Raw genomic sequence first — 25,851 nt, 5'->3', positions numbered from 1 at the left:
TAAAGCCTTTACAAATAGTTGTTTGTAACCTAAAGAACTGATCTTTAGAGGTCCAGCACTTCCAGTTCTGTGCTGTAAAACAAATGTCTTGTTAAACCACGAATGTATGCCTGTCACTACAGTATTGACACTCTACTGACAGAAGTGAACATGTAAAAAGTGTTAAACCTGGGTATCTCAGCTGAATACTAATTATTTTTCCTTTTTTCCCCCCAGGTTAGATGTATGATGAAGATATCTGAACAAGTAGACATACAAACTTGCTAACAATGTCTGTTCCAAGCCAACACTGCTCTATTATTGTTAACCCTCCTCCACCCGAATACATAAATAACAAAAATAGTGGTTGTCAAACAAACCAACTTCAGTACTTACAGAGGGTGGTCATGAAAGCCATGTGGAGACACAACTTTTCCTGGCCATTTCATCAGCCTGTAGATGCAGTGGCATTGAATCTTCCTGTAAGAACAATTTTGGAATTGGACTATTAGTATGTAAAGTATTACAGGCCTTGTGAATTAACATTAGTTTGAAAGAGATGTTTTTCTGATGCAACAGGTCATAGAAGACTAATTACGTGTATGAACTACTTTAATTCAAGCCTGTAAGAAAACTGTTTTCTCTCTAGTTCCTACTAAATGCTGAATCTTTGTTCACTTGATTGTGGTAAATTAATATATCTAAGGGATAACAAGAATGCTTAGATGTTCTCTCATATACAACCCTTGGGGTTTCTGGATGTTTGTATTCTGTCTGTCTTCTTTCCACTTCCCTACTGGTTTACATGTTTCTTAACACTGCGTATGATGAGTATTTTCTTTTGCCTTTGAGTTTTTTAATAGGTGGTCAGCCTCTTCCAGTATCAAATACTTTGATGGAAAAGCAGGTCTGATTGATCCTAAAGTAAATAGGCAAAGCTGGACCCAGTTTGATGCTACAAATGGAATTACTTCTATGCACTTCTCAATTTCAAATCAACTTTGGCAACTTGCTCTGAAGTTTCTAGAGGAATTAAATGTCCCTGCAAAAAACAGATGCAGTGTTCTCATATCACAGTAGTAGAATATTCTAGGAAAACAGTAGATCTGATGCTTATTCTTGTTTTGTATTGCCTTGTAGCTTTTATTTATGCTACAACTTAATTGCAGCAAAGTGAATGAATATGATGTCTTGTGACAAATTGTCTTAACTCAGGTGTCTTTAGACTCCAGTTTTGGATCACCCCAGCTTTTTCAGTCAAATGAAAACATTGGTTACTCACTCAATGGTATTTCAAATGACCTGGAAGATACTGCTCTTGGTAGATAAGTAGAAAGGTCTTAAATAAAACCATGTATATTTCCTTTGATTTTTTTTTTCTCCCCAGCTTGAAGAATTGTACTTGGTTCTCTTAAATTTCCAAGACTAATTCTACAAAATCTGTGGTTCTGTTTAGAGCAGACAAAAGCCTTTATCTGCAACTGTTTATCATGACAAACTCATTTAGTCAGCTTGTCCAAAAGCACAGTCAAAATTACTCTCTTTGTGACTCTTCTTACCCTTTTTCTTCCTTGGAAGGAACTGTCACTTAAGGTTAATATTAAGGGTCATTCAGTCAGAGTTGTAGCAACATTTGCAGCTGGCCTCAGGCCAGTTCTGCCTCTCTGGATTTCCAAGGCAGCCACTTGACTTCTAAAAGTATGTGTTAGTTCAACTGCTGCACAGTAACAAGCAAACCTCTGGCTCCATGGCAAAGACAATGAAGGTATTTGCCTTCTCTGCCTCTTTCTTTCAGGTGTTAGAAAATGCAAAATGGACAATACTTAATTATTAGCTGCATTATTTAACAGTGTTCTTGGATTTGTTTTGGGAAATCCAACAGTGTGCACCATGATGTATTTAGCTCTTTCATTTCATTAAAACAGGTTGTAAGGGTAGCTTTAGAAGACTCTTGAAGTAGTATAACTTCACAAAATTACACTATATATATGAACTTAGTGGGGATATTCCTCTTCTGATTTCTTAAATGCACCAGCAGGGAATTGGCCTTGTGCTCTTAATCACAAGTTTTTAGCCATGCCATCAAAATAAACACAATATTTTGCATTCAGCTGCTTTTCGGTCATATTGCCACATTCTCACTAGACTTAACCCTGAGAGAAAAACCAGTATAACTCAGGGGATGAAGTATTTGATTAGCAACTGTGAAAACCTGGCAGCTTCTTTTTGTTAGTGACTGAATAGCTGTCTTTGACAAAGTCTCTGGCTTCTTTTTCTTGTTCTGTAAACTGGAGTGCTACTTCAGGTAAATGGCTTGAGATGACAAATGAGAAGTACACTACTACCAGTATAGTTTGGGATCCTGTAGAAATAAATATTCTTTGGGGCTTTGAACAGTAGATCAGATGTGAAAGAGCAAGGAAAAAATATGAGGTGAAGAGTTCTTGAACACTTACTTCTCTGGTATCTGTGACTATAGGGGGAAGTGTTCCTTTAAATAAAATATTCCTTCCAACATAAAGCAATTTTCCTCTCTTACAATTTAACTTTCATAACTAAATGTGTAAGAATCTTCATGTTCTAATATTGAAGATAACTATTGTGTGACTAACTCTTTCAAAACCACAGGATTATTACAAAATTATAAAGAAACCTATGGATTTAACCACCATTAAAAAGCGCCTGGAACACAATTACTACACAAAAGCTGCAGAATGCATTGAAGACTTTAAAACAATGTTCTTGAACTGCTACATATACAACAAGGTATGCAAAACACAATCTCTTACCAGTAACCAATGCTGCTGAACAATACAAACCAGTCTGAAACAAGCAAATGGTTATTCTGAGCTTGCACTAAATCAGTCTGACTTTTTTAGAAACTATTTTCCCTGAAAGAAGGGGGGCTTTGTTGCTAGGATTGACTGAGGGACTTGTAACCAAAGTCTAGCTTGCTGTTACAACAACTGAGTGCATAGTCTCTTCCACACAAGGGTTCTGCCTGGAAAAAAAATCTGACTTTTAGCTGCAGAGGTCACGAACAGCAAGTACCGTGTAAGGGCTATACAAGTTTAAGGCTAGCAACCCTAAGCCATGCTCCACTTCTCCAAGTTTAACCTAACCTCAAGCATGAGCATCTCCCTGTGATTGGATGGTATTTTGGCTGTGCCTTAGTATCTTTTCAGCTTCAACAGCTTTCTTCAGAATACAGGAATGAATAAAGGAGTGGGAGATAGGCTCCCTTTTTCCCTCTGCTGTGGGAAGTATGTGGATATAAAGCAAGCAGGACTGTGCAATGGGACAATAGGAGAAAGAGTATTTCAATAATGAAGCAACTTGTATTAAAATAAGTAGAGGGGACAGGGATAGCAAGGAATTACAGACCTCTCTGGTACTGGTGGCTTGTTTTGATCAGTTGGAGCAAGATTCTTTAGACTGTTTATTTTACAAGGTAGTCCTCCTGAAGCCTCTCCTCTACTATGAATGTTACTGACTCTATTTTGCAGCCAGGTGATGATGTTGTGTTTATGGCCCAAGAACTAGAAAAAGTGTTTATGCAGAAAATAGCCCAGATGCCACCAGAAGAAAAACTAGTAATTCTCAACAAAGGAAAGAGAAAAGGAAAAAAGCCAGAAGGTAAGGCCTGTATTATATGTTGAATTGTTAACATATTAAACAAGCAAAAGCTGGAAACAGGGAATTCTCTGTAGCTTGTCATAACCAAGCCCTGGAGCAGTCAGGGTTCTTTCCACTCCTCCCAGAACATATCAGACAGGTAACACCACTGTTATAAGGCTTCATCAGTTTCAGTCCAGCCATAACTTTTTTTTTTATAGGTACTAGTTAAATATCTTGGGTTTTACTAATTAATTGTGTTTAAGAAAATTAAACTGAATTAACAACTTCAGTAGTGTAACAGCATTGCTTCTGGTGAAATGCAATGCTCTTGCCCACAGAAATGATGATTCAGTCAAGACATCTCAAACTTATGAGGAAACTATATAATAAGTGCTTGAAGCAACACTGGTAAGCCTAATTGCAAGGGGCCAGGTGATTAATTGCAGTTATTACTAATCTACTAATCACGGACTTCCTATGTCACTTTAATTTCTCTTATAACCTGTTTCATTTGTACAAAGTGGTAATTTCTAAATCAAATCTCTCAACATTGTGAAAGAATAAATATTTATATTAAAGGAAGTAAGACTATGCAGTGCCTAGAATCACATGTGCATGCCAACAGGTTAATTTGGAGACCTCCAAGGTATTCCTAATTGGCCTGGAGGTACTGTTGTCAGCTACTGGGGAAATGTTAGCTATGTCTTGAAAGACCTTCAATGCTTCTTCATCCTTATAACTCTTAATTATTTGCCTTCTAACATCTATGGAGCAAGTGATCTCAGCTAGCTCAGTTCTTACTGGGTCAATTAACAGATGCTCTTATTATTTACCTATGCAACTGTACAGCTCTTTAGGGTTTCATGATGACTTGATTTGCTTCCTCTTACTGCTGTTTGTGGTGTGGTTGTCCTTGTAGTATCTGACACAAATGTTTCTTCAAAACAGTATTACAGTTCGATAGATCTCTGTAGACGCTCCTCAAATATACCTGGAGGAGAAAGCTATCTTCCAGTGTTCTGGGTATTGGGGTTTTGTGGAAAGGTTTTTCCTAGTTGGGAGGGCTATAGGGATATGAGAAGCGGCTAGAAGCCTCCCCTTTGTATGATAGAGCTAATGCCAGCTGGCTCCAAGATGGACCTGCAGCTGGCCAAGGCCAAGCCCATCAGCAGCAGTCATAATGCCTCTGTGATAACATGTTTAAGGGGGGGAGGAAACTGAAGAGGGAGATTTTGCAGTAGAGAGAGAGCAAGATGTGAGAGAAACAACTCTGCAGACACCAAGGTCAGTAGAGAAGGAGGGGGAGGAGGTGCTTCAGGCACCAGAGTAGAGATTCCCTGGCAGCCCGTTGGTGCAGATCATGGTGAGGCCGGCTCTGCCCTGCAGCTATGGAGGGTCACGGGGGAGCAGAGACCCACCTGCAGCCCAGAGAGGACCCCATGCCAGAGCAGGTGGATGCCTGAAGGAAGCTGTGACCCCGTGGTAAGCCTAGGCTTGAGCAGGATCTTGGCTGGATCTACAGAGAGAGGAGCTCAGGCTGAAGCAGGTTTGCTGGCAGGACTTGTGACCCTGTGGGGGATCCATGCTGGAGCAGGCTGCTCCTGAAGGACAGCAGAATGTGGGAGGTACCCACACCAGAGCAGTTGGAAGAACTGTAGTCCATAGGAAGGACTTGGGTTGGAGCAGGGGAAGAATGTGAGGAGTCCTCTCCCTGAGCAGCAGAGGCAGTGCGATGAATTGACCACAACCCGCATTCTTTGTCCTCCTGCCCTGTTCAGGGGAGGAGGTAGAGAAAGTGGGAGTAAAACTGAGCCCAGGAAGGGGTGGAGGAGAAGGTGTTTTCGGACTTGGATTTAATTCTCTATTTCTCTCATTTGATTAGTGGTAAATTAACTTTTTTCCCCAAGCAGAGTCTATTTTGCCTGTGGTGGTAACTCGTGAATGACCTTTCCCTGTCCTTATCTTGACACATGAGCCTTTCATACTCTCTCCTCTGTCCAGCTGAGGAGGGGTAGTGATAGAAAGGCTCTGGTGGGCACCTGGCATCCAGCCAGGGTCAACTCACCATGTCTGGTAGAGGGATATGGAAAAACAGTGGATTTCTTTGTACTTTCATGATAATTTTTAGGGGGTTAGGAGGAAACTTGCACGGCTTCCTGCTCATACTAGTTTATTTGAATAAAATCTCAAGCAGCTCGTTCCTTGGCAGAGTATATTGGTTGACCAGGTAGAAATGACTCCCAGAAAATATTTGAGAAATGTCTTGGAATTACCTTTTGGGTTCTCAGATGATTGCAATAATTTGAGATGCTTTTGTAATACCATCTTGCTGATATTAATGCTGTTTAAGTCCCCTCATTCCCCTTGCACACCCAAACATGCAGCTTGTACAAATTTTGAAATGTTTTAAGTGCAGCTTTTTGAACTGGATAGTAGAGCCCACTGCTATGATCAAGGAAATATTTGTCTTTTGGAGGCTTTGGCTTTAAAGAGTGATCTATACACACAGCTTATTTCCCCCTTAAAAATAAAAAGGCAACTGACATCCATTTTGGAGAGCATCATGGTTTTGCTCAGTCTTGTCACCTAATAGGTGTGAGAATCTATGGGAACTAAATGGAATCACAGATCTAGAAAAACCAATTAGTAATCTAAATCCAAATCAAACACAAAAACATGGGTCTAAACCATCTTCACATCAGTGGTGAATATCTGTAATATTGTTAAGCAATATATGTAGGTCTTAACTACTCTTCGGAAACTTGAACCTTCTGATGCAGTTTGCACCCTTTTCTGCTTGTTCTTTGTGTATGTAGAAAACAACTTGACTCTCCTCTTGGCAAGAACACTTTTACAGTATACAGGTTCTGCTGTGATGTCTCAAACCTCAGATGCCTCTGAGGTTAACCCATGGCTTCCTTGAAGCCACATATGCATAATTTGGTACAATATTCTAACTGCGGTACTAACAGTGCTGAGTAGAGGAGGATACCAATGTTGCTATATGTAACAATGCTTTTGTTTGTATTTATTTGTATAGCTTAGTGTGGAGGAGTGGTTCTGACAGCTGTTTGATTTGATCATAAATAAATTAACTGAAATGTTAAGACCTAACTTTAAAACTTTCTGTTTTGAAATAACCAGAAACACAGCAGCCCAACCCTGGGACTTCACACGAAGAAAGCACAATGCAGAAACAAGCTGAAAGCAGTGAGCAGCCTCCAGTGGTGACTCAAGAGCCACATCAGGTTACACCAGCTCCTTTGTCTGCAGCTCAGCTCACTGCTTTAATGCCAACTGCCGTTCCTGTAACAAAAGTAAGTTTCCTTAAATAATTTCCAGAAAAAAAGGTATTGAAATTGCCGCTTCAGAACCACTAACGGTAAAACCATAGGAGTCATGCTTATTGTACTCTCTCTTCAAGACTTATTGTGATAGTTAGCGGATACCTAGAAGACAATAGAGATCGCTAAATAACCAGGCCAGTATTAATTCTAGACACTAAGCAGAAATTGGGATGACTGCTTGGTATGTCTTTTCTTACACATGTGTGTTTTATGTGTTGTTCTCAAAGAAACAAAGTGAACTTGAAGATGGTCATTCTTCAAGTGTGCTAATACACTTCTGCATGCTTCACCTTGCTTTAGAAAGTGTTCTTTCCTTGAGGTGTAGATAATGGGTTTAGTATTAAAATAAAGCTCTTCAAGTTCTATTTAATAACTTCTCATGGTTTTTAATGTAAATCAGATGCTTGATCGCCCCAAAATAGTTTAAGCAAAAAAGTGTGCTTAAACTTTGTGTAACTACCCTGGAAGGTGTTTGTAGCTCACAAATGCAAATTCTTAACTGCAATCTAAATTACATCTGAACATCTCAAATTTTCATCAGATAAACTAGGTCAGTGCAAGAATGTTTTGGTTTTGGCCTTCCAGTGAGGTACAGGCACATGTGCCAGGCTCTCCTACAGTGTGTATTTACACTTTACTGAGGAGTCTGAACGCTGATGACAAAGCACATGTTGTATCCCTTCCAAACCAAATACCACCCAGGTTAAAGAAAAATAGAGATAAACCTTGTATGTAAAACCTCAACCAGCCTTAAAATGAATTGCCATAATTTTCTCCTTCCCGTGGCAGTCATCCGGTGTTAACTTCATAACTCTCCAGATTTTTGGTGTCTTCTCAAATGGCTAAAAGCCAACCACAACCTGACCTGCAGTACACCCTGTTGTTTCCTTTACATGTAGAATTGATTTAGGTATGATGATCTTGTGGGTTTTCAGTCTAAACTTGAAGTGCCACATTCTGCTCTGCCCTCAATAGCTATAAAAGTTTTGGCACTTTTTAGATATCTCTTTTTGTGTAGTCTGAAAGCTGAGCATTCTCTCACTGTTCTGGACACCTGTATTTTAGATTAGACTATAATTTTTTTTTTTCTCCTAGATAAAAAAAGGTGTGAAAAGAAAAGCTGACACTACAACTCCTACTACTTCGATATTCACAGCAAGTGGTGCATCTTCTGCAACATTTAATGGAAGAAAAGCTGTTGAAGCATGCAGAGGTGAAAATGAATGTATGATACCAAATAAGCTTCTGAAGAGATATTTGACAGATTCTCAACAGTCACCTGAAATTCTTAAAAAGATTCGGTTGTCAGAACAACTAAAACATTGTAATGAAATACTTAAAGAAATGTTTTCAAACAAACATGCGGCATATGCATGGCCTTTCTTAAAACCTGTAGATGTTGCGTCTTACTCGCTTGGTGAGAACCAGGGGAACACCAAATGTCCTACAGACCTGGCAACCATTAGTGTAAGTATGTTTCAGAGGGAATTGAACTATTTGTGTAGTGTAGCTTGAATAACCCATGTAATAACTGGATTTCAATTGTGTTAGCTGAAAAGGGGTCATGAAAGCTGCTTCTCCTTTGAAAGAAATAATGGCCATAGAAACCATACTCAATTATCTCTCAACAAACTAAGCCAGAGCTCGCTGAAGAAAGTCTAAGTCTCACTGTGATATGTGCACAGTGGCTAATCTACTTATCTGTTAAACAAGCTAATAGAAGTAGTGACAGAATTATCTCTAGGAAGCACTTCCAAGCAGGCTGCATGTTAAATATCTTTCAGTCTGTATATGCAGTGCTGTTGCTAGCGCTCTTTAAACCAAAATGCATCTCTCTCTCTAATGTCAACTTCTGCTTCTCTCTGAATCTCATTGTCCTTGGTGAAGTGCCCTGAAACATCAACACTGGATATCTACGTGACACCTTTTACGCTTTCTGTGAAAAGGAGCCCTTCTAGATGGAGATACATGATCAGTGTTGTGTGAACACTGGGCACATTTCTCAGGGGTTGAAGTATTTAGCCAAGTTAAGATCCACATTTGCAGGCAGGGTTGAATTTCAGTAGCCTATTGAATTATCTTGGAAGTTGTTTGGGCAAGATAAAGTTTATTTCCCAATTTCTAGCCCATTACTTTGACAATTATGAAATAGGCTTTGTATAAATACCATGTTTAAAATCAGAAACAAGTGTTGAGTACATGATCATATAAAATCACCTAAATGTTGTTGTCTTGGCCTGGTGCTGAAACTAGTACTACAAATACCTTACAGCAATTAATTAGCAAATCTGTTTAAAAGAAGAAGTTCTCTTACTTAAAGGGATAATGGTGGGGTGAGAAGCAGGTCTTCCCATAATGGTTCTTACAATGGTTACTGTCTTGATAAGAGCTGAACCTCATACTAGATGTAAAAATTCTTCTTCCTTCTCTTTCTGCTAATTCATGGTGATGCTCTCTACTTCTAAGCCCTAAATGTGCATTAATTTCCTTTTCCTCTAGAAGAAAATGGATCACTTTGAATATAGAGATATACAAGAATTTGCTACAGATGTTAGATTAATGTTCATGAGCTACTACAAACATAATTCTCCAGACCATGAAAAAGTTGCTATGGCAAGAAAACTTCAGGTGAGTTATCACTGAAGTGAGACTTGAAGAAGAGTAGGATTATAAGATTCCTTTGGTCATTTCATGCCCTGATGTAGCTACATAGTAGTTGGTAAGATGCTGTCTAGCTCTAGAATGCAATCAGCAGCTTAATAATGCTTTAAGAAATCTGAAAAACATGCTGACCTTTCTGTTGTCCTCAAACCTAACTCTAGGATGTTTTTGAGATGCACTTTGCCAAAATTTCTGATGAACATGCTTCAAGTGTTCCTCTGTCACGGCCTAGAAAAGAAATGACAGAAGCTTATTCCAGTGAGAGCAGTAATGATGACTCTTCAGAAGAAAAATCATCTGAAGACTCTGAACAGGAAAGAACAGTGCACCTTACGAAGCTTCAGGAGCAAGTAAGCATTAGTACTCAATGTGCCTGACTTAGAATCTCTCTGATAATGCCACTTGCAATTGTCCATTCTAAGACTTAGCACAAAGAATCAGTATTTAAAAGATTCTAGTCATTGGTGTGTTGTGGTGGTGTGTTTTGGTTGTTTTTTTTTTTAAATACAAAGATTTATTCCCGTTTGGAAGTACCTCCAAATGTTGAGTGAATAGTGCCTCAGCATATGCGAACTGGTTTTAGTCAATTGTTGCTCTCGTACTCTTGCCTACTATTTTTTCAGATGATTCTAAAACTTATTAAATATAACTATGTTGTTATGATATGATGAGAGTATCTGGAGACTCCACATGTAGTTCAGTGGCATGTTGTTCTAACAGTGGCGTTTCCTTCATATGGTTGAAGAGCTCTGTTCTTTTGCTAAGTCTCTCTTGAGCCACCCAAAATCAAGTTGTTAAATTCTACTTCAGAAAGCTTGGTATGAAGTAAAACAGTAGGGATCTCATGCTTATGCAAAGCATGGCATTGCTTCATTGGCTAAAAGTGGAATGGGTATTGCTTTTATTTGAATACAGGTTAGTTTTAACCTGTTGTTGTACCTATAAACTATGTGCAAAACTACCATTTGGTCCATGAGTCAATCGAGGGAGTTTAGTTTTCAGCATTTGACAGAGTAACATGTACAGCCTCAATTTATGAATATAGGCATGAGGACAACCAAAAGTCTCAGACTTTTGCAATAGTGAAGTATTTCAGTGTGTCTGAATTCTAATTCTCACTGCCTGTCCATCTATCTTCTAACATCTCTGAAGTTTAAACAAATGTGTGTTATGTCTTCCCCTGAAGTTGTTCGTATGTCCCAACTAGCCTCTTTATATGGCAAAGTATCTGAGCTTTATGGGTTGCAGATGCACAGGTCCAGGCCCACTAGCCTAATTCAGTCATGCTGTAGAGGTCTAACCTAATAAGGCACTTCTGTGCTTCCCAAATGCTTGAAATCAGAGAAGCTGCTGTATATTCCTGCAGTGACTTCTGCTAATTTTTTTTTTTATTATTCATAGGATGCTAGAAGATGCATGCTGTTAGAAACATCTGCATAAAATAAGTAGCCTTACATGATCTATATACACAGTCTATGACTAATCTGTAGTATACTAAGATGCTTCCAAAAGAAATCTTTTTTGGAAAGCAAACATCCTATTAATATCTGCTCAGCTGCCACAAACCTCCTGTGATATTTAGGGCCAGTTTATTGTTCATCCTACACTGAACAAGATTATCAGTGGTGTTGGTGATGTTTTGTTTTGGTGTTTTGTTTTGTTTTTTTTTTCTTCTGATAGCTTAAAGCTGTTCACCAGCAGTTGCGGGCTTTGACCAGAGCATGCTTGCCTACACTGAAAAAGAAAAAAGGGAAGGTTAAAAGGGAGAAAAGTAAGAAAGAAAAAGCTAAAATAAAAAGCTTGATTCAAAAGAAGAAAAACCTAAAACACAAGAAGAAATCTAAGAAAAAACTGCCTTTAAACATGTAAGTGTGGGGGACTCTTGTGGGTGTCAAATTATTTTAAACCGCTATTACTTCAGTATGCTTTTTTCCTCCAGTCAATCAAAGAAAACCATGCAGCAGGTCTTGTTGGCACATGAGTCAGAAGATGAAGATGGTGCCAAGCCTATGAATTATGATGAAAAAAGACAGTTGAGTTTGGACATAAATAAACTCCCTGGAGATAAGCTTGGGAAAGTAGTCCACATAATACAGTCAAGAGAATCTTCACTGAGGAACTCTAACCCTGATGAGATAGAAATAGACTTTGAAACTCTAAAGGCTTCAACACTCAGAGAACTAGAGAAATATGTGGCAACCTGTTTGCGGAAGAGACCAAGGAAGCAGCGGGGTATGTAACACAAATGATGCTTTAAAAAAAGAACAAACACACCCAACGATAACTAGATAACATTGAAGCCAAACAGAAAATAAAGTCTAGTTTAACTTTTGTTTCACATGCAGCTAAAAACCCAAAGTCAAAAGAACAACTTAATTCTGAGAGGAAACAAGAGCTGGAGAAGAGACTACTGGATGTCAATGGTCAACTAAACTCAAAAGAGCACCTCAAGTGTAATGTGACTTTTATTTTTATTCATTTGCAACAGAAATTGTTTAAACTCTGATTCTCTCCTTGGGCTTATGTACTGTTAAACAGTTGGGGACTTCCTCCTCAAAACAATTGAGTTCTTAAGCTAGTCTTAAGGTTCTTTCTATGTTGAATAAGCTGGACTCACAGCAGCAAACTTGGTCAGTTGTTGTCCTGTCTAATGCATCTTCCTTATTATTCCACCTAATCCTCTATGACAGTAAAATAACTTCAGAGTTTAAAGTAAATGAACACTTTCTCCTTTATGCTGACACATGAAAACAAGGAGGGTGTGAGGGAGTGGGGAGTGTCTCACAGTCTGGTTTTGTTTGCAGTTCATTTTCTGTGGCTTAGATTAAACAATAACAAACTTGTTATTGTTAGCTGCAGCCTGCAGAAATTCAGTACATACTTGAACATGTCCACCCTTACTGGTGGTTCTCATGCAGGCACTGAGAACAGGTCAATGCAGCTGATGCTACCATAATAAGTCAAGTTGTTCCTCATTAAACTAGTGAGTGCTTTTATTGCCCTCTATTGGATATCTATTAAGCTCTGATGTAAAACCAGTTAGCTGAAATAATAGAATCACCCTGCAAGAGATAAATGTGCATCTAGCATTAGCTCAGGCAACAGCCTTTCTGTCTGGTATACATGATGGCTTAAAAACATCCTAAAAAGAAAAACTTAAAGAAGCAGCTGAAATCAATTGTGAAGGATATATTGTGGGAAAAGGGAGGAAGCAGGCCAAGGCATGCTTACAAATGGTATCTGGCTTATTTACAAAGAGCTTAAGCTGGCACTTAAGACTTGTGTCCAGGGAAATAAGTATCCATCTAGCTTCTCACTGCCAAAGATTCTATCAGAACAACGCTCTGAAAAAGCTTTTTGACTTCAAATTGAGTATAAACCAAGTTAAATCCACCCTGCAGATGCAAAATAGTCAGATGGTGGGGAGGTGGAAAAAGATAATTCTGGAGTACATATGGCTTGGGAAAGAGGAGAGCTGGATATGGATAAAGACCTCAGCATGCAAGTCTGGCAGCAGCAACAAGCGCAGAAACACTCTTAACAGTAGGAGAACTTACGGGGGAAGACTGCTTGAATTGTGTCTTAAGACACAGCACAGTTTTAACCTACTTCAGTACTGTAAGTTGTCTGATTACAGCTCCTCCTTGGCTATTTCATTCCTTCAACCAGCTTGCTGCTGGTAAATCTCCTCTATAAAGGTCTTGAATCCTCTGCTAAATGACAGTGAACAAGGCAATGTCAGAAGATGAGCTGTTATGGGAGAACAGAATTAATGAGGTTGTTCCTAGTCTTGTATATGAAGACTGATCCACTGCAGGTTGTTTATAATTTTTTTTTTCTGCTGCAGTTGAAAACAGTGCTGAGTCCAGTATTGGACCAAGCAGGCTGAGTGACAGCAGCAACAGTAGCAGCTCCTCTGACTCTGGCAGCAGTACTAGCAGTGGTTCTAGCTCCTCGGATAGCAGTGACACTGAATCAGGTCAGAAAGCTTCCTTTTGTGTTTGTGTAGGCAAAACATCTGACTTATGAGTTAGCATCTACTGTTCCATATACTTGCTGACAATTTCAGTTATCCTTGTAGGCTTGCTCCATGTTGAAGGCTCAATTCCAGTGGTTTTAAATTAGTATCTTAATACTGAGTTGTGGGGGAATGGAACATAAACATCCATTTATCGATGAAAACTTTAGGGACCAAAATCAACCAGCAAGAGGTCCATGTACCTAACCTGGTGTTGACTTGACTATAGGCCATAGCTTACTTTTGTGGCTTTGATTCCTTTTTGAAAGTGTGATTTACTTTATTTTCACTTTCTAGTCTGGCAGCACAAAGGGTGCCTTAACTTGTGGGTAAACCTTAGTACCTAAGCTAGGGGACAAAAGTGCTGACAGTATTGACTACTGAGCCAAAGCCTACCCTGATGCTTAAACTGCCTCAGGCTTGTTCAAGGGACATCACAGTGCTGCAGCATCAGGATATCAGAATAATATTTCTCTCTGTACACCAAACTTCAGTTTTCTAAGACATAATAGAGCTGCCAGCAAGAGGTCTACAATGTAGATATTTGTGTGAGTAACAGTGCAAGGTGAGATAAACGCTCAACCCTTTGCAGTGAGGGGAAGCAAACGTAGTGAAATCATTGATGGTAGCGAAGACCTTGATCCTGCAGGAATCCTTGTGGTCTTTTTTTATATTTGGAAGGAGTTCTGTAAGCACATCAAGCTGAAGTCAAAGTATTCAAGATAATGTTTTTGGCAGTGTGAGGTTTGGCTCTCTAGGTAGAATTGCAACTTATATCTTGTATGTGTGAATAATGTAACAATATTTTTTTTTTTTCCATCCCCCTCTCTCTGCCCACCTCACTGTAATTACAGTTACAGAAACCTGCTCAAAACAGACTGGAGCCAGGCAGAACTGTCCAAGTTCTACAGAAAAGCCTAAGGTAAACTGACTGGAATGGATGTAACCTTTTTGCCCTAAAGGTTATTTGCTATGTAGAATGGTACTGGAAATGACACAAGTTTACTAGAAAATAATAAATGTGTTGTGCTACTCTTTCAGTAAGATTAATTTACATGGAGATGTAAAATCTGCAGTTTGAGAGTAGGTTATGTAACTGTATAGAAACATGTATTGGGAGAATTCCTGAGGCTTTTAACTCTCAAAAGTATTGTGGTAATTCAGTGTTGTGTGAAGAAGAAAGGAAGAGAGGAGGAGAATGTTGCACACACCTCACAAAAAAAGGAAAATCCCCTCCAACTTGATCTTAGAATATAGAGTTGACCTAACAGACAGTGCAAACCTCACTTACATATTTCTTCATCTACGAATAACCTCACTTCTATACCTGAAAATGAATAAATTATGAGATATGGTAGTTATTTTCAGGATACTTTATTACTATGCTATTATGAGCTGCAGCAGTTTTATCTAGAAATAATTTCTCTATTTCTCTATCTGTGTTTCTCTATTACTGTATATACATTGGGAGTTAATTCTTGTCAGGGTTAGATGCCTTTCACAATTTCCCTTAAAGCTACTGGAGATAGACCTCAGATTTCAAAGCCTTCATTCTTCTCACAACAGAACTGCTGCTTTCACTTAAAGTGCTTAGCTAGTAAGAGGAAACTAGGCTGAAACTGTATTATTCAGCTGCTCCTTCTGCATCTTCATAAGGAAAGACTGAGGGCAGGAATTATGCAACACCCTTTGTTCTTCTTGTTTAATAAGTGAACCTTCTGCAGCAACAGGATGACAGCAATTAATATGAGAAAACAGGATACAGGAATTAAGCTTCAGCTTGGTCAGTTATGATGGCCCCTAACTGACTTGGAGTAACAACAAACATCATCCTTCAAATCCTCATGTTACATCTTGTTCTCATGCGTTTTCTGTATCTGTCAGACCAAGGCAGTGTGCACTTGATGGGTTTTTGTCATCTAAACTTTTACAAAATGCTAGGTGGTTATCACAATTCAAGGACTACTAAATTCTATAAACAGTGGAAATGAGGAGGTGGTAAGGAAAGGAGATCAAATAGCTATATAAAATAAGATTTGACTGTATTAACTACTGCAATCTTTCTAGAGAATACTACTTTATTTACAGAAGACATCCTGAAGGGCTGTTCTGCAAGCACAGCCCTCATCTCTTGCCAGTAGCTGCCAAATGTGTGGATCATCTGAACTGCAGCAGCCACTTCCCCATGCGCTGCAGAGGCTTCAGCCTTTACAAAATAGATCACTTAAACCATCAAAACAAAATGCTCAGTCTCCCTCAGGTAACGTCTTGATGGCAAGAATCATGGCTATGTTTGGCTGATGAAGAAAGAACAGAGGGTAGGACTAAAGTCTGTATTGCCCAGTAAGCTTATCCTGGGGTTTTGGAGATTCTCAAGTGGGTAACAAGTTTTTGCAGGGTATGGGTAGTAAGTGTGGCAGCACTGAGGATTGGCTAGGGTTTCAAGTGGCTGGGGCACTTGTAGTAGAGCGGATTAAGATAAAAACAGGCAGATGTGTTCATGCTTCCCTCTGAGATGGAAAATGATACCTTAATACACCTAGGGTTGCAGGAAGTGCTGAACACCTTAAGGGAGGAATTAGATACTTAAACTCATCACCACCACTCCAGTTCATGTCCGAAAATACCCATTAGGTGAATTTCAAGTCTGGTGTGATAGGCCCTCTGAAGTGATCGCTGTTGTCTAGACATAGCGGATATTTAGTTACTTAGAAACTTGATCTAAGGAGCTATTATTTCCCCTCCCTCACTTCAAAAGGTCTAATAACTTCAGATGCTTCTGAGTTTTTTGGTAAGATAGCTTGAGTGGGTGGCTGATTAATGGAAACCAATTAAAAACTAATTAAAAACTGTCTCAAATTGTGCAGTTAGGATACATATCTTCATATCCCGTTAATCCACACTTCTAAACAGTGACCTAATTTGGTATGTAGGACTGCACTTTTGCATGTTGGGGGAAATCATATACTACTACTTCCTTAGGTATGATCAAAGCTGTATTTGCTCTCCATGATTCTCCAGATCAGCAAACTCCCCAGAGTACTCCAAGGACAAATCAGTCTTCTGTCCCCCAGTGCACACATGCTCTCCCAGAGGTGAATAAATGCTTCTCTCCAATGTGTTAATTTCAAGTAACTTCTTTTAAAGAATGATCTTAATTTCTCAAGATTCAATATAACATTCCAGGCTTGAACTTGATGCAATTAAGGCTGCTTAAGTCTTACAATGTGTTATCAAAAACGTCACCAACAGTGATCCTTGTCCTTTAATAGGGCATGAATTTATTGTCCATTGGCTGCAACACAGAAGAGTTGGGCTGATCAATATATCAAGTTTATAATATACTATGAAGCTTACTTTATTTCTTTTCAGTACTGTAACTTAAGTTTAAGTAGTTCTTGCACACTTACAGGTTAAAAGCCCATCCTGTAAACCTAGTTTCACAGAAGAGATGGGCATTTTATACTATATGTTCCTGTTTTCTATAAATATCAACCTCAAACTTGGTAATACTCTGAAGACTCTAGAGGCTATCCTGGAAAAGTGTGCTTTTTCTTCCTGTTCCTAAAGACATGGAAACTGGGGCTTTCTGGATTGTAGAAGAGGTGGTGAAACACTTAGTCACTGTTTATTTGTCTTAATATGTTCTTGGAGAGTGTCCTGGTTAGAAAGGCCTCTGTTAGAGGAAGCTATTGATGTTACTTGCAGCAGCATGATCTCTTCCATCTTAAGATGTTTAACTATCTCAACATGGCTTCAGAGCTATTTTAACAAGGTTTTAATAGCTTTTATTGTCTGAAATGGGTAGAAACTGCCTCTTGAATCTATGAGCACAAGAATGTGTCCTGAAAAAAAAAAGGCAACTTGCCCTTTCCCATTTCTGTTCCTTATCCAAAGACACTGTGTAGTATATCTTACGAGAGTCAGGTTTGCAGAACAACTTCCCCAGTTTAAGAGGATTACGAAACAATCTTGCACAGAGGAAAATCGACCGCTGAACTCAAGTCATACAGCTACCCTTCACCCTGATCCATAAGCTAGAGTGCAGTAACTGGCTTTACAACAGTAGAAGATAAATTCGATTATGTTGTACCATGTTAAGGGTTGAAGAGCTTGTATCAGTTTCTCATTTTACCTTCTCAGTCTCTTGGGATCTCTGAGCAGTGTGTGTTCTAAATTCAAAATGTTAATGTAACAACATGCATTGACTGCCATAATATGAATGAAATCTAATTCTTCCCTGGTGTTTACAGAAGCTAAAACTGCAATGATTTACTGCTCTATGTTTCTAAACTTTAGTCCTGTTGCTGTGTAATAGGAATCCACATGTTTAGCACTTCAGAACATATTTTGAAGTCTAACTTCTTTTTTAGGTATCCAACACAACTTCCCAGGGTAACAGTGCTGATTGGAGTAAACAAGCTGAGAAAGCACTAGACCTAGACAAATCAAATAAACTTCAAAACAAGGCCAATGAGAGAACTGCCAATTCGATATCCATAAGTCAAGAACAAAGTATGTATTGTCAATAAAAACCATAACTGGTACCAGGGGCGTGAAGCTGAAAATGTACATGAAGCTGGTTTAAAGAAATAAAGTGCTGTATACTTGTATGTTAATCAATTTGCAGAATAATGGAAGGGGTGCAATTTTCCTTTTTTTTTTTTAAAGTAGCAAATGAAAAAAGTTAAATGGATTCTTGGTTCTTGTTCTTTGTGAAAATATATAAAGCAAATGACTTCATGATTTAACACACTAGCTTTCAGAGTTTGGTACTAGGGATAAGAAACCCAGTCTTTCAGGAAGTCTGAGAGAAGCAATACTTAAACCTGTCAAACTTCACAGACCTCTAAGCTGTCCTCTGCTGAAGCTTCATGGACCTTTTTTCCTAGGGCACTCTATGTATTTTGAGTTACCACGTCTGCCTCCTAGTGCCAAGGATCTGACAGTAAAGCAATGTATAACAGGCTTTCATCATGGAACGAGCTTGGATTATTACAAGAACACAGGTTCCCTGACAGCTGCATTCCATACATAGATGCATCAGGCTTCATGCATGTTTCAAACTAAAGAATTCTGATCTGGATGCTGGACATCCATGCTGACAGCCTAGTGCCAACAGACATGATTGTTTTGGTTCCTCCTTTACTCTTTCCTCTCTAGACTACCTGTATAGGCTTGAACAGGGGAAGGAACAAGCTTCTGAACTTGATGAAATTAAAAGGCATAGCCTTATCACTGATGAACTCTTTAATTGTTTACAAAGAATAATTTTTGGTACTTGAGTTGTATTAAAGCCACTATAAAAATGGAGATTTAATTCTCCAAATTGTTCTCTGCATTTTCATGGTTGTAACTGATCTCTCCATACACATACTGACACCCTTTGTCTAGACTTGTGGGAGGAGGAGCTGGTACATGGATTCAGCTGATGATTTTCACTTTAAGTTTTGAGGATGCCTAAAACTTGAGTTCCTGTCCTGTATACTGCATGACTAACAGTCACAACACTGGTGTTAAAATGTTAAAGGACTGGGAAAACAAGCAGGACTAAATTAAGCTCAGTTTTAATATTCATAAGTGGAAAAAAAATGTATAGCCGAAACTATTGGGAAAGTTTGCTCCCATCCATACTTGTTTACTGCTTAGTCTTTGTTCCCCTTAATTTTTATTCCTAATCCTCATTTAATTTGTACTGGTTCTATATTCTCCCTTTTTTTCCAAGAGACAGTTTTGTGGACAGTTGTAGAGAAGCTCCTGTGTTTAATATGGGAACTATCCAGTTATGAGACTCTGCCTTTGAGTACACTTGAACATCATCATTATGCTGTGCAGCAGAGCTTTTAAGGTTGTTACGTGAGAGTAGTTACCTGCCCTGTTCCAGAACAGTGGTGTTTGACTGCTCCTGCAATGGTAATGTGCCCCAACTGTGCTCAGTGTTACCAGCTTTTCCACCATTAACTCCTGCAGAAAATTGAAAGGAGGGAAAATACAGGATTTGGGCTTTAGTGATTCTTTTTTAACCAACAAGAAGTTTGCTAATCTGGCCCTGTTGGTAGGGCCTGTAATTGATAGCAAGTGTAGAGTGCTTAGTACTGTATCTGTCATTTTAGAACTGGATGCTCAGAACAGCTTGTGGAATTTTGTAGAGAATCCCCCTCTTAGGCATTTCTGTGAGGTTATCTGCATCTCTGAAACAAGAGTCCTTGATTTTAGACTTTTGACAACTCTGATGGTATGAGTGCAGGCTTGGTGTATTGCAGAATTCAGTGATGACTTATTAAGAGGCTTAACTTACGAAACTGGTAACCACAAGTTTCCCTTCAGATTACAAAGCTGTGTCTTTCGGTTCTGTGAAGGCTGGCATTGCTTTAAGCGGTTCTAAAATGCAGGCAGCAAAATCCGTGGCTGTAAATACTTTTGACACAGCCTCACGTTCCTGTGTTATATCTAGAGGTTTAAGACAGATATAACTATAAATTTAAATTACCTTAAGTTTGCTTCAGGTAGAGCCTCTTGGTGGGTAAACAGGTTGATGAAGTTGGTCTTAATCATGTTAGACTTTTTGGGGCATATGACGCTCCTGCTTTATTTTGGAGTATTCAGTGCTCAAGACTGTCAAGTTTCTTATCTGCAGATTCGAGCTGCCTGTATGAGAATAAATGATTGATGAAAGAAAGGTGCCTGTTGTATTAAGAACGACATCTTAATTACACTAGTTATCTAGTCTGGAGGAGAACAAGTCTCTGATAACAGAATTTGATCTAGGTAGACTTAACTGGGCCAGAAATTCACGAGAATGAAGCTATAAGAATTTGGAACCCTCTTCAATAGGACGTGAGAAACTTTAGAGGTCTGCCATCCTATTTAATCCCACTGTATAGTAACGAGTCTCATGCTCACTTGCAATTATACCATCTCAGAGGCAATGCATGGGGATATAGGGTAGAAGGCCAGACACCGTTCTCGTCTTGACTTTTGGAGCCTGTAGAGTCTTTCTGAAAATGCCTTTTATGACAAACTGGCTGAGGGTTTGATACCCTGCCTTCAGAATTCCAGATTCAAGCATCCAAAAAGTGTATCCTTTGCATCAGAAAAAAACCCAAAAACTCCAACCCCAAACACACGATATGTTCCCTTAAGTTTCTTATTAAACATATACTTAAATAGTGAAATATCTCAAACTGCAGTAGAGGATAAATGTGGTGTTTATATCTGGTTCTAAAATAGTGGCTTTTAAAGAGTACGTCTAGATCCTCATCCTAGCAGCTCTTAAGAAAGGGAATATAACAAAGTAATAAGTAAGACTAAAAAAAAGACCCTATCCTACAATATGTGGTTTTTGTTAACCATGTGGTATTCTAGCTAGTCCCTACTCTTACAAAAGTCTAGTTTTAAGCTTTTTGTAATGACTGTAGGAAATTGTATTTGTTCCTGCATTTAAGAAGATTTTTTAAGTCTTAAAAGGTTTAAGGAAATTGTTTTTCACACAAAATGGTATGGATCTTCTACATTAACAGAGCATATTTGAACCGTTAATATGAGATCAGTATTGTCAAAATAGCACTTCTACTTTGCCTTTGTAAGTGTGGGGGTTTTTTCCTTTACAAGTAATAAAGAGGTAACAGCGTGGCGTATTCGTACAACCTGCAGGCTGCTGGAAATGTGATGAGTAGCCCTTACTGGCTGACCTATTTGTGCTTTTGTTTTGTTTTTAATAAATAAAAACAAAGGAAATAGGATGTAGAAGTTTTGGCAAAATGAGTTTAAATGATGAATGAGGTAATCTTAAGTAATGCTGGAATCCAAATGGAAGAGGGACGAGTGGGGAGGGGACAGGAGATGAGCAACTGGCAAGGTGTAGTGTTGAGACTTCCTGACCAAAGTTTTGGGGGATTCTGCTGGGACCTCTCCTAGAATTAACCAGGAGTTAATTTCTCATCTATAGTTGAACTTAACTGTCCCCAAACTTAAGTTCATCTTAAGCTTAGGAAATGTTTGGGAGCCTTTCTGTCATTTTGAAACAAATAACAATAATAATAAAAACTGCAGTGTAAATTCTTAACTCGATTTTTTAGAATGGCTATATTTTAATCACTTAGATTTGAGGGAACATAGTCCATAATATGAATATGAGTGAAAAATCTTTTATTCTTCCATCAGGTCATTTTACACCTAATGATAAACCTAATGGTAAAAACATGCTAGAGCCAAAATCCAAAATTCTTCCAAGAAAGGTAAGTGTTGCTCCACTCCTGTTTGAGGAAAAGAGCTTGAGTATACTTACTCAACAATTCTCTGTCCTGGGATCTCCTCTGAAAACCTGGTCTTATATGATTCAAATATTTAGAGTCTCATAGGTCTCAGGTATTGTTATAACCTCTACAGACTTATCTTGTTTCTAGTGCTAAAACCAAGCAAAAATCTACGGACTCTGATAATTTCAGAAGATAAATTATGTAAGATTATATTTAAAATAACATATCCATATTGTCATTAAAGATGTTTCATCTAGTTTTAATATTAAAAATATTAGTGTTCCTTGAACAGAGGAATTTTCTTACCTATTATTTAAATTCTTCTGTGGTAATTAGCTATTTGAAAACATCAAATCAAAATTACTAGCCTAATAATTGACAATGTCAGCCTCTGGACCTAAGAAGTTTGTATATAGTCTGTTGAATTAAAATATTCCTCAGATTTTTCTTTGGGCACTTATCTTTCAGAAAGCTATTAACTAACTTACTGAATTCTATTCCAAAAATATGTATTTCCTTCACAAATGTACTTCTTAAGAATGATGGTTTTATGCTGGTTTATGTTGTGAAGAAAATGCCGGGGGGTGGGGGTGGGGAAGAACACTGTTATTCGAAACAAACAAAACCCCTAAGCATAATAAAAAAACTATTGTTATATAAGGATTATGTATAGAAATTAGATGGATGTTCTCTGTATTAAATTATTTTCAATGGACCTGGCATAAACTCAGTCTTACGAAATAATGTTTTCTAGAATTAAAACATGGAGAGGTGGACATAAAGAATTGGGTAAGAAATAGCTACAAATGCTAACAAGAATCTCAAAGTTGACAAGAAAACATATTGAAGTCTACTTAGATTCCTGTATTTGTACTAATATTCTGCCAAAGCAAGGATATTTTGTTGTGGATATTCCCAAATAGATCCAGTCAAAACAACATTGTGCTAATGTAAGAACAAAGCAGATAATAGATGATTAGTAGTTGTAGAGTATTTTTGTCTCTTCCATGTTTTCTTTTTTTAATAACTTCAGGATACAGAATTGAAGAATATAGATTCCTGGGTAAGCTTATGTAAAACGATGATGCTTCCACCTCCAATAAAAACATCTGCTGAGAGCTTCAAACAGTTCAGGAAAGCAGCATTACTGAAGAGGAATAGGCAAGCGCAGGAGTTAAAAAGGCCTCTGGTGCAAGCTAAGAGGGAACTGGAAAATCTTCCTCAAGGACAAGAGAGGTTTGTAACCATGTACGTTTAAATATTAATCCATTTTTTCTTGTATGCTTCATTATGTGCAGGGCCTACAACCTGGATAGTTAAATAATTTTGTGATCTTTCTGTTTTTAAGAAAAAAATGTCAGCGTCTGTCTGATTAATTGACGTGATACATGCCTCCCGTCATGGGTAGGGATACACAAAGTGTTGAAGAATAAAAGACAGCTTTATAAACCCATTATACTATTACTTGAAGTTGTATAATAAATATGGTTGGAATGGGTGCTCTTATATTTGAAGAAACATCTGTCTAGTGATGGTAACCGTACCGCAGCACTGGTATGATGCTCCCCATTTGTGCTGAGGATACATGATAAGCAAATAAATTTACCAATGCAGGTCTCCAATTCAGTAATGTTTGGCTGGAATCTTTGTGGAATCTGTTGTGTACCTGAGTACTACTTGATTAGTCAAAGAGAAAGGAAAATCAGGCAGCTTTTGAATTAATAAAGATCTTAAGCATGTGGTACCTACTCTCTGCAAGTTTGGTACTGGGTGGCTCAGTTACTCAGGAGCAAGTGGGTTGGTAACAGCCACGTGTCAGATGAAGGGCAGGAGCTGTACCACTCTAAGCACAGCTAGCTGTGCATCCAAAATGCACAAAGTGGCTTTCCCCTTGAAAATCAGTACATACTTTTTTTTTTCTTTTGTCCCCTAGAGCCCACAATTCCTCTGATCATGACTGGAATTCACACTCGTCCTCAGTATCTTACTTTCCTATAACTGTAGCCAGGAAAATCTCCATTTTATTGCTACCCTAAAGGGAAGCAGGATAATCCATTCTTCAAGAACTTAATGTTATGTAGGTAAAAGAGTTCCAGAGCGCACCGCTTCAGACAGCAGAATTCTTTGCGCTGCTGTAGAGAAATTTATTCAGTGAGCTTCTGCTGTAGTTTTCTTTCCTAGCTGTTAGCAGTCCCTGTTAATGAGTGCTCACGTATGTATCCCAGCCTGAGAGCTGTTACTGTGCTGAGTGGGATAACTGACTGCCTGCTAATTACTGCACTGCAGTAATATCTCACATTGCTGTTTGCCACCTTTTTGAAACTCTGTGTTCTGTAATATTTCCCTCTTCAGTAGGCTTGATTTTTTTCTTGCCTGTTTGACCCTGGGAAAGGTCAAGTCCAGTTCCTAAATTATCCTGCTCCTGCCCATCGCTGGCTGTATTAGAATAGGTTACTTGTTTGAAGTCTATTATTTTAGTAAACAGAGCATTTGAGCGACTTGTGTAGACTCCTTGTTCAGAATGTAACAGTGAACGCTGCAGGCACCTTCAGCTACTACAGGTTTCCACAAGGAGGAAACTGGGCATGTAGCTCTATGGAATAAGACATTACAGATGCATGCCTGAAGTTAGTGAAATCTAGCTCGATTAGTTGAAGAGGAAGAAGGTAGAAGCAAAGCATCATGGGCCAAGAAAGTAACATAAATTTAAGCGTGTATGTCTAACAAAGAAAGTGCATGTGAGCTTTGTGTACTATGTATATAAATCCCCTGTGCATATAGATTGGAAACGGAACACAGGAAACTTTATCCTACTACAGCCCAACAGTTGCGTGCACATACCCCTTGCAAAGGGAAATTACTATGAGTCAACATGCAGAACAGAACCACAGTTGGTGTGCTATGTGCTGATTTAAGCTATTTGCAGAATTCTCTTCAGGTGCAAAGCCTTGTTATGAAGAAAAAGAAGAAACAACCTTTATCCTATACTGATCTCTTCCGCTTTGTTTAAAGGGGCCATAAAGGCACAGGACTGGATGCTCTGTCAGTGACAGACTGTGAGCCCCAAAAAGATCAAAAGAACAAACAACTGCCTGAAGCTCAAAAACATACTCCTGTTCAAGACCGTAACTTGGCTAGAAAAATGGAACAAGAACGCAGGAGGAGAGAAGCAGTAAGTTGCTGGCTCTGGCCAGCTGATTTCATTTCAACTTCAGTAGGGAGTGAAAAAATGTTAGCTCAGGTACTTATGTGAAAGGACCTGAATGACTGAAAAGAACAGAACTATGCTATCTGAAGAGTTAGTCCAGAAAATGAAAAATAGGAAACTCAAAGTAGGTCTTTCATATTTTCAGAAAATGAAAAACTATCTGCTTGGTCCAATTGCACTCCTATGCTTAGAATAATTGCATGGTGAACTCAGATTTTAAAGGGGAGTCCCTGCCCTTTGGATAACTTCAAACCTCAAGTCTCGCAAGCTGCCTATCCTCTTTAACGTACTCCACATCAACAGAAGTGTTTGTCATACTGTTCTGGTCTGAAATACCAAAACTGAGCCTTTTAAAACCTAACTTCCTGGTTTTATTGGTGTAGGTAACAAATGCTTTTTAACTGCTACTATTTTTTTAGATTAATTTTTTTTTTAAATTCATAATATTGTACCATGGAATTTAGGAACTGCAATGTGAGATCACACTTGATTCAGACAAGGTCTGCTGAAGTTTTTGGCTCTTTTCAAAGAGGACTCCAAAAACATACATGTTCACACTTGTAGTAACAGAGGAAGCATACACTTCTGGGGAAAAAGCTTTGTAGGTTTTTTTCTTAAATCTTTACTAAATACTGAACTGCATAGTATTAATGTCCGACTGCTCTGAAAATACGCTAATTTGCTTTCTTGCAGATGGCTTGTATAATTGATATAAATCTGCAGAGTGATATTATGGCATCTTTTGAAGAATATCTTGAGTGA

The 25,851-nt window shown here is 38.5% G+C and overlaps 1 protein-coding gene across 1 annotated transcript; it reads left to right on the top strand.

The window, feature by feature from the left end:
- Positions 1–269: 269 nt before the first annotated feature.
- On the top strand, positions 270–25,851 carry BRDT (bromodomain, testis-specific). Its single transcript, XM_010148440.1, has 18 exons — positions 270–461; positions 2,608–2,745; positions 3,486–3,615; positions 6,742–6,914; positions 8,040–8,411; positions 9,444–9,572; positions 9,767–9,955; positions 11,286–11,470; positions 11,545–11,837; positions 11,951–12,058; positions 13,453–13,584; positions 16,606–16,718; positions 17,997–18,138; positions 18,787–18,900; positions 21,787–21,860; positions 22,915–23,063; positions 24,894–25,053; positions 25,783–25,851. Exons 1-18 carry the CDS (start codon positions 270–272, stop codon positions 25,849–25,851), a joined length of 2,862 nt encoding a protein of 953 aa, XP_010146742.1.

This window comes from Eurypyga helias, unplaced genomic scaffold (genome assembly GCF_000690775.1).
Source record: "Eurypyga helias isolate BGI_N326 unplaced genomic scaffold, ASM69077v1 scaffold7013, whole genome shotgun sequence".
NCBI lineage: Eukaryota > Metazoa > Chordata > Aves > Eurypygiformes > Eurypygidae > Eurypyga > Eurypyga helias.
Note: the sequence above shows the minus strand (reverse complement) of the source record. Positions and strands in the feature narration are given on the sequence as shown.

Excerpts from the sequence above, each read along its gene's own strand:
- BRDT (XM_010148440.1), top strand. The coding sequence starts at position 270 with ATGTCTGTTCCAAGCCAACACTGCTCTATTATTGTTAACCCTCCTCCA. Across the intron at positions 11,838-11,950 it reads GAGACCAAGGAAGCAGCGGG|CTAAAAACCCAAAGTCAAAA; the intron begins GTATGTAACACA and ends TTTCACATGCAG. Across the intron at positions 23,064-24,893 it reads CAAGCGCAGGAGTTAAAAAG|GGGCCATAAAGGCACAGGAC; the intron begins GCCTCTGGTGCA and ends CTTTGTTTAAAG.